Source organism: Cimex lectularius, unplaced genomic scaffold, assembly GCF_000648675.2.
Source record: "Cimex lectularius strain Harlan isolate CLEC.00 unplaced genomic scaffold, Clec_2.1 scaffold103, whole genome shotgun sequence".
NCBI classification, from domain to species: domain Eukaryota; kingdom Metazoa; phylum Arthropoda; class Insecta; order Hemiptera; family Cimicidae; genus Cimex; species Cimex lectularius.
In genome coordinates, this window is record NW_019392691.1 from 979,473 (window position 1) to 989,292 (window position 9,820).

General features: G+C 37.9%; 1 protein-coding gene across 1 annotated transcript; it reads left to right on the top strand.

Annotated features, from left to right (window-relative positions):
- Window positions 1-294: 294 nt before the first annotated feature.
- Window positions 295-9,065, top strand: LOC106670428 (cytochrome P450 6j1-like). Its single transcript, XM_014400759.2, has 8 exons — window positions 295-620; window positions 689-877; window positions 6,100-6,232; window positions 6,541-6,728; window positions 6,795-6,940; window positions 7,044-7,265; window positions 7,326-7,571; window positions 8,838-9,065. Exons 1-8 carry the CDS (start codon window positions 433-435, stop codon window positions 9,005-9,007), a joined length of 1,482 nt encoding a protein of 493 aa, XP_014256245.1. The 5' UTR covers window positions 295-432; the 3' UTR covers window positions 9,008-9,065.
- The last annotated feature ends 755 nt before the right edge of the window (window positions 9,066-9,820 follow it).

Consider the following 9,820-nt stretch of genomic DNA (forward strand, 5'->3'; position numbering starts at 1 on the left):
CGTTTTTGTTTATTTGTAATGAGTTGATGTGTACTTGCAAATGCAGCGCACGACTCACTATTGTTCTGATTTATCTATTGAAAGTTGTTCTATTTTCGTTGTTATTTTATGACGCCAGAATAAATTGACGTTCTTTGAGTTAACCTTGGATGATGTTTAGAGAGTTTAAATGAGCTTGGGAGATTGCGCAATATATATTTTGAAGAAGTTAATTCAGTTAGTAGGTAATTTTATACTTGCTAAATCAGTCGCACACACTCTCTCACTCTTATTGACGATCTCGAATTTATAAATCACATATACGTCCCGAACGAACGATGTAGGAACGACTATTAATTGGTTATGACGTCGGGCGTTTAAATCTCTGACGAATAGTGGGGTTAAGGACAACACAAACCGATCCAGTATGAATTACGCTCCAGTGGAAACACGATGTTCCTCGAACTGTTGCTCCTCGTCCCAGGGATTTGGCTGTTCGTCTATTTCTGGTGGACGAGAAACTATGACCATTGGCTGAAAAAAGGGATCCCATACGAAAAGCCCACCTTCCCGTACGGAAACATCAAGGATGTGATCTATGTCAAAGAAACCCTCGGAGACTTTACTAAAAGATTATACAAGTATGTAGCGTACTTTTCGTGCATCGGGCCGGCGCCTCTCAAATTATTTTTTTTCTCTCTCTCCGCAGTAATTTTCCAAATTCGAAAATAGTCGGATTTTACGGCCTCCGCACACCAATGGCCGTAGTGAGGGATCCTGACATTATGAAAGATATTCTGATTAAAGAGTTTAATTCTTTCCCAATCACAGCTTTCGAATTCAACAAAAATGTCGACCCAATGATGGCTCTGAACCCGTTTGGTCTGTCAGGCGACAAGTGAGTAAATTAAGTTATTGAACAATGTGCAAATATGTATATATATATATTTCTCTCCTTACTTTCATGCTCTCTCTCTCTCTTTTTTTGCTCACTCTTTCTCTCTCTCGTACTCTCTACTCACTCTCTCTCTACTCACTCACTCTCTCTCTTTCTTTACCCTCTCTTCTCTCTCTCTCTCTCTCTCTCTCTCTCTCTCTCTCTCTCTCTCTCTCTCTCTCCCTCTCCCTCCTACTCAGGCAATACATTTTTAATTTTTAAGAGATTTCAGGGTTAACTGGTTACGGCTAAAATCCGCAACATGACGGCTTATTTATTTATACTTTATCAGTTGATTGTTGGCCCTGAGTAGTAGATTATTTTTAGAAATTTATGACATTATCGATCTCAACAATGTACGTCTCATTGCCGCATAGTAATATAATTAAATTAAACATTTCAAGGATAAGTATGGAGATTAAAACGCGAAATCGTTAAAAACAACACTAATCTTACAATTATTTTTAATTGAAGTTTATGAAAGTATTCAATTAATTAAGGTTTTAAGTTGAGATAAAAAAGTCAGTGTCACGAGCGGGATTCGAACCCACGACCTTCGGCTTGATACGCCGCTGCTCTACCACTTGAGCTATCGTGACTTCGATCCCCTCGGGCACCACTTCCCATCTCATTGAAGTATACTTCCTTAGTAAGTAGTACTATTAAATTGAAATATACTTCACTAAAGCTCTCCGTGGCCATTTGATTTGTCGCCGAGAATCCAATCCGATTACACGACATTTGCAAAATGGCAAAAAGGAGGGAAAATTCAAAAGGTGGGATTGAGATGGGAAAATGGGCCAAAGGAACGCCACTAAATGCAAATTCCTACTGGTATACTGACGGCTCCAAAACCGACAAGGGTACAAGAACTGGGGTCTTTGGGATTAACGCCAAGAATTGAGGCAGGTATGCTACAGTTTTCCAGTCTGAAATCATAGCGATTGAACACCGTGCCATAGAAATAAAAAGGCTAAGAATACATTCCCGGACGATAGCCGTTTTCTCAGACAGCAAGACTACTATTGCCTGACCCAGGCATGGGTCCCTGGACATTCCGGGCATAGAGGCAACGAAAAGGTTGACATGTTTGCCAAAGAGGGAGTTATCATAGACTCTTTGGGCCCAGAAACCTACTGCGGCCTAGCAGTCTGCCACAAAAGAGGATACATCTTAAAATGGATCATTAATGAGTCCAAAACATGGTGGAACAATATCACAGGTATGGGGCACGTGAAGAGTTTCATAGAAAGACCATCCGCAAAACTTAAAAAAGAATTACTGGAAGTCAACCGCAACCAAACCAGGAATCTGGTTGGACTCCTGAAAGGCACTGCCACATAAAAGCACATGCATCGGATAGGAGTACAGACAGAAGAAACACTGCGCAGATACTGCCAGGAAGAGGAGGAGACCGCAGAACACATTTTATGTTTCTGTGAAGGTCTATGTAGGTGCAGGTTCTTGCAACTAGGACAAGAAAAACTACAAGATCCTAGAGCAAGAAACCATTGGCAAAGTTGTGGAGACTGGTTAGTAGCCTGAAGCTGGCCAGTGGGTTATAAATAACAGAGGAGCACAGTAGATCTATTCAGGTCGAGGTCCAGCAGGCCTTATGGCCGCCTCTTTTATCTATCCCTATCCCTACAAAATGTATCTATTGGTTGAAGAGCCACATTGGAATTACTGGAAACGAAGAAGTTTATAAATTAGCCAAAGCAGGTTCAGAGGACTCGACACTGTCAACTGTTTACGACAAGATCCCGAAATCTCAATATAAAGAAGTAATAGCCGAAAAAAATGCTTGCGAAATGGGAATACCAACTTGCAACGAACGCATCAATTACCAAAAAAAACACTTCCCAATAATAAAGAAAAGGATAGAAACATAATTGCCGACAAATTGCCGCCTCAGCCAACTATGGACATGGCTCTTGAGCATATCTACATGGTATAAGCGTTTTGAACACTCCAACAGCCCAGCCGGCTCCCCTTCGACCCAGAGCTTAGAAAAACAAAAACCCCAGGTGATGCGGCACATGACCTGCAGCTGAGATTCATGGTCGGCCTACACCAACTTGGCAGAAAACGAACACATTTCCGAGTTTTTAAACTTTTTGAAGAAATTAAACGTTGACGAATTTTAACTTTAAGAATTTACTTTTAATGAACTATAATATAATCTATCTGTAATATAATAACTTTAATGATTTGTGAAATTGTAACCTGAATCTAAAAATATTTGTTAATGAAATATTATGGAGATAATTTTAATTGCAAAATCAACATAATAACATGTAATATGTATATGCAAAATGTTAGCCAATAAATTAATTTAAAAAAGAGATCAAACTGCGAACTAATATATTGCTGAAATTGTTTCCCTAGAATTAAACACTCGGCTTAGTTTTTTAATTATAAATACTTATTTTATTCAATTGTTATTATATTTAGATGAAACAAGTACACCAGAAAACTATTTTCATTGTACTATTTCAATGGCTTTTCAATGAGGAATCATTATTTTTCTTATAACTCATAGATAAAAATAATAACGTGGTGGCACAGGCACGGATTGGACAGAACAAATTGCTTATTTACTGTTTGTAATTAATTTTAATATTTCTATTCAATGCTGTATTTTGACTTTTGTTTTGAATTTAACTAGCAAAGTCATAGGTGTCAAACTGCGGTCTAATAAATCTATTGCTGAATCTGAAATTTGCATTCAAATTCAATACTCAGATAAATTACGTTTAGTATATATTATAAGCACTTTATTTAAATTGTTATTATATTTTGAAAAAGCAGATACATACAAGCACAATTGACGAACAAACCACATGGATTAGATAATGCTCACTAAATTAGACATAAAAATACGCATAAAAAATCTATATTTAATCATTAAAAAATTTCTTTTACTTGCACCTTTACTGTCGTCATGACGCATGCTTAACCGAATACTTTTAACCATTCCATTACCAAAAAATATATACATTCATGGTAGAGACAGAAGAATTTACATGATGTTATTTAATCCAATTGATATATCCTTTGAATAATTTTGACTTACGGTTTGAATAGTGGGTATCAGTACTGATTTGCGATGTTCGAGTGAAAAAACAAATTAAACATAGCTTTGCTGGATTTGTGACTACACAAATGTAGAATAAAGCGCTGAACATACTATTGTAACTAGTTGTTACGGTCGAAACTTCGGCCGACAACAGTTGGTCCCGTCGCTCAGAGGAGAAGGGGGTGGGTGATGGAGAGAGGTAGGGAATTGTCGAGCGCCACGGTATTTTTGGGAAGGGTAAATACCGAAACCCTAAGAGAAGAAAAGAAATATAGGTAAAGGAAGGAAGAAGAGAAAAAAAATGAAACCAAAGGGAAAAAGATAACTAAAGGAGTTTGGAATTGAACCCAGAACTTTCGAGATCCAAGTCGGCGATCGTAACCACCAGACCAAAGGCGCCGACTGATTCTCGCCGCATCCAGCCGGCTCACCGCCTTGCGTCTGGTATCGCCACGAAACCCGGGGCCCAAATCCATCCTCCGGACAGATAGGATAGAGATAGAGAAAAGATAATTAACAATAATATTAATCGCCGGTGCCTTACCTGTGCCTCCCACAACGGGTACAGTGAACAACAAGAAAAAAACTTGACCATTTGGCCTCCGCCAAATAAAAGGTTCACAACAAATATCAAAAGACTGCTCGACTTTATACTATATTGAACTAAACTCTCTTACATCGGAAATAATCTTATAAATAAATGACAATTAAACTACTTAGCAACTAAATCTTAACTCTTTAACCTAAAATGACTCATTACTTAATAAAACAAAGAAAACCTTAAACCTAGCGTAACAATTTTGTCTTATAACTAAACTTAATCTAACAAAAGTTATTAATGAAAAAAAAAAGTCAATCGGCCGTTTCGGCGAAATCACGTCGGGGCCCTGGCGCAGCGTGGTCCTCATCCAGGAGCAGCCTCAGTCGGGGGAAATGATTCGTCCTCGTAGCACCACAAATCCTCTTCCGAGTTCTCTTCCCCATCACTCTGACCAGGGGAAGATGCCAGGTTAATGAGGACGAACAATCCGCAGCAGCGTGAATTTCCTCTTTTCTTTGGCCGCTCGTCCCTCGCACGGCGGACACGTCTCTCCGGGCCGAGGGACCTTCTCGCTCTCGGTCGCGTTCCAGGCCTCGACGCCCACGCTCGTGCTGCCGCCTGACGCTCTCATCTTCCACGCCAAAATTCAAGTTTACACAACTTAAAACTAACATTTTTTTTCCCCGCACGCAGGCACAGGCAAGACACAAGAAAATCCATTTTTTTTTCGTAAAAAAACGTAATATAGTCTTGGTTTCCTTTTTATCTTTTTTTTTTCTTTGTTTAATATTTTTAATTTTTAATATTTTTTGAGGTACAATTGCAGAAGTATTGTTGATTGATCAATTAACTTCATTTAATTAATTAATCTTTATGTAAGGTTTTGGTTGAAATGAAAAAGTCAGTGTCACGAGCGGGATTGGAACCCACGACCTGCGGCTAGATACGCCGCTGCTCTACAACTTGAGCTAAAGTGACTTCGATCCACTCGGAATTCAAGTTCCCATCTCAACCTACCATTCTAATTTTTCCTCCTTTTTGCCATTTTTTAAATGTCGTGTAATCAGGATTCTATTCTTGGCGACAGATAAATTGGCCACGATGAGCTTTAGGCCAATCGGACCACGAAATATAACGGATTTAATAAATAAAACGAAGATTATCTTCATTAAAGCTCTCCGTGGCCATTTGATTTGTCGCCGAGAATCGAATCCGGATTACACGACATTTGAAAAATGGCAATAAGAAGGGAAAATTCGAAAGATTGAAATAGAAGTTGGTGTTCGAGTGGATCGAAGTTACGATAGCTCAAGTGGTGGAGCAGCGGCCGAAGGTCGTGGGTTCGAATCCCGCTCGTGCCATTAATTTTTTTTCATCTCAACTAAAAACCTTAATTAATTGTAAAGTATTAATTGGTCAAGCGGACCACGAAATTAGTGAATTTTATCTAGAGTTATAATTTATTATCAAATAAATATCACTTATAATTATAATATATATCATCCTTCCTTTCTGTTGAAATGGAAAAGGTGTACATAAATAATAAAAATTAAAATATTCCAGGTGGAAATTATTCAGGAGTTTTCATTCTCAAGCCCATACACTTGCAAGACTGAAAGGCATGGTGCCAGCTATCGCCAAATCGGCCTCCAATTTCCTGCAGCACATACGCCAAAACATTGGAGAAGAATTGAACGTAAATAACATTTTTATGCAATCCAGATTGAGGATGTGACCAATTTCAATCCTAGCTCGTAGTTATCATCAGCTCTTCCGGCAGGCATCTGTTTCCTGTTTAGTCGATGACAACTTTAACAAATTAAAAGCCTTTGACGAAACGATATTTCTATATTGGTCATTGAATCAAATAGCTTTCTATTATTAATTGCAACAATTTGATAGTTATTCGTGTTATTTAACAGTAAATTTTTTTATAAGATTTGCACTATAATTTTTTCGTTTTTCCACGAAGTTTAAAACGTTAAAACAGAATTCTTATTTCAGGTAAGAGAATTGACTAGATATTTCGCAGTGGATGCAGTTGCTTCGTGCGCATATACTACAGAATGCAATTCATTTGTTAATCCCGATAACCCTTTTGTTAAAGAAACTATGGACAGAATGTTCACCAGTAACCCGTCTATTTTAGCGTTATTGTTTGCTCCATGGTGGAATCTCTTCTCGCGAGGAAGGTATTAAACTCCTTTCAAACAGTTTCTTCCTTTATCACCTATGTTTAAGCCACCTGATATTTCCAGGTTGGTGTCCCCGGTTGTCGAAAAGTTTTTCAAAGAATTGGGCACCACTCTAATCGCCCACAGGAAAAACAACAACCTGATGTCTAACGATCTTATTCAATTGATAATATCGCACAACGAAAAAGCGGTCAAAGAAGGAAATAAACGTATTTCATGTCTTTCCTTAATAATTAAATTAATTAATTAAAATGGTCGGAAACGACCAAACTACATACCTGAAGCGATTATTTTTATATTTTTACATTACAGCATTGGACGAAACTGAGTTAGCAGCGACACTTGTGACCGTCTTCCTGGACGGAACAGAGACAGTCAGCTTGGTCTTGACGAATGTCCTCTACCTACTCGCTTCCCACCCGGAGGTTCAGTCAAAATTGAGACAAGAGTTGGTGAACGCTGATTGTAGCTTCGAGAACGATCTTGCCTTCGATAAAATAAACAACCTGGAATATTTAGACATGGTGCTACAAGGTATGCCCTAAAAATAAATGCAAAAATAAATATTGTACTATGTAACTGCTGTTCTTTCAGAAACTTTAAGGATTCACCCGACCATATACGTTATTACGAGATTATGCACTACAGACACTCAGCTTGGAGAATGCAAGATTGAAAAAGGCACCAAAATCTTCATCCCGTTGACAGCATTAACTACAGACCCAATGTATTTTCCGGAACCGGATAAGTTTATTCCGGAAAGGTTCTCGAAAGAAGGAAGGGAGAAGTTGCCCAAATTCACTCACATGCCATTTGGCGAAGGTCCGAAAAGTTGTGTCGGTGAGTTTTACACACTAGCAATTACAGAAGAAAATAATGGTAAATTGAACATTTTTGAACATTACAATTAATTAAGGTTTTAGTTGGGATAAAAAAGTCAATGGTACGAGCGGGATTAGAACCCACGATCTTCGGCTAGATACGCCGCTGCTCTACCACTTGAGCTATCGTGACCTCGGTCCACTCGGAAACTAACTTCCCACCTCAACCCCACCTTTGGAATTTTCCCTCCTTTTTGCCATTTTTCAAATGTCGTATAATTGAATTGGATTCTCGGCGACAAATGAAATGGCCACGGAGAGATTTAGTGAAGTATACTTCATTTTTAATTCATTAAATTCACTAATTTCGTGGTCCGCATGACTAATTAATATATTACAATTAATTAAGGTTTTTAGTTGAGATAAAAAAGTCAGTGGCACGAGCGGGATTCGAACCCACGATCTTCGGCTAGATACGCCGCTGCTCTACCACTTGAGCTATCGAGACTTCGATCCACCCGGACACTAACTTCCCATCTCAACCCCACCTTTGGAATTTTCCCTCCTTTTTGCCATTTTTCAAAGGTGGGGTTGAGATGGGAAGTTAGTGTCCGAGTGGATCGAGGTCTCGATAGCTCAAGTGGTAGAGCAGCGGCGTATCTAGCCGAAGATCGTGGGTTCGAATCCCGCTCGTGCCACTGACTTTTTTATCTCAACTAAAACCCTTAATTAATTGTAATATATTAATTAGTCATGCGGACCACGAAATTACTGAATTTTTGAACCCCAAACTTGGTAAATGTGAACGTTCCCTTCCTTGCTTCAGTTCAAAATGTCTAAACAATGAATGAGGATAGAGAACAAACGATGAAAAATATCATTTCTTTGTTGTAACTATTTAAGCTATTCAATTATACATTAGTATATTATACATTACTCCTTTTTGCCATTTTTGAAATGTCGTGTAATCTATTTGATTCTCGGCGACAAATGAATAAATGGGAAGTTAGTGTCCGAGTGGATCGAGGTCACGATAGCTCAGGTGGTAGAGCAGCGGCGTATCTAGCCGGAGATCGTGGGTTCGAATTCCGCTGTTGACACTGACTTTTTTATCTCAACTAAAAACCTTAATTAATTGATAAATACATGACATTTAATTGGATATTCAAACATCTTATTCCACCATTCACTTCATTCAAATGTTATCACGAAATCTATCGTCATGGCACGTTCATTTTGTTAAAATTAAATATTATCTTACCAGCATTTATCTTTGTGATTTCAGGCATGAAGTATGCTGTTCTTAGTATTAAAACAGCACTTATCAACCTGGTCCTGAACTTCAACATCTCTCTGAGCCCAAGGCACAAGTCGAAATACGTTTTACCTGACCCTAATAGTTCGTTTGTCTGCTGGCCTAAAGATGACACCTACATGAAATTCCAGCCGATTTAATCGTATACCTTTGTCAACAGTCACGCCTATTACTAATAAAATTTTGTTTTAAAACTTCTTCTGTTGTTCCTGCATTGCGTACTTCCAATCGTAGTCACAATTGTTGTGTGCTTTGCTCAAACAAATAAGTTTAGAAAAAATCTTTCTTTACCGATTGGGTTTCTTATCTCTTCACTCAAATTCACCAAAAACTCCACTACTGCCTGTAAATTTGATAAAACCTTAGACAAAATTCACTAGTTTTCGTGCTGCTTGACCAGTTAATATCATTCAATTTCTATGTCAACTAAAAACCTTAATTAATTCGACTTAGACAAAAGACTTACCTGGAACCAATACCAAAATTACAAATATTGAAAATACTAACTAGTATTCCAAACGACTTTCTAAATTTTTTACCAACGTTCAAAATTTACTATAAACTGCAACTTTATGATTATGATTGATGAGGTTTACTAGTCGGTTTTTTCATATTTAGTTGAAGGTATTCTTTCTCCAAAGATCCTCCATGGCACTCCATTACTGAACACAAATTTTATCAAACCTTAGGACTTAGAGAAAGACTTACCTGGAACGCGTACCAAAATTACAAATATTGAAAAAAAAGGCGTCCCAGACTACATTCCAACCTTTTTATACACTTTTAAAATTTATTTTATACAAGTAAAAAAATAATGATGATGGTTGTTGAGGATTACTGGGAAGTAGCGGGCTTGATCTTATCATTGTATAAATTGATTTTTTCACATCTTACATGAATTGTATAATTTAAACAATGTTTATAAATCCCAGGCCCTGAAGATGATCTCAATG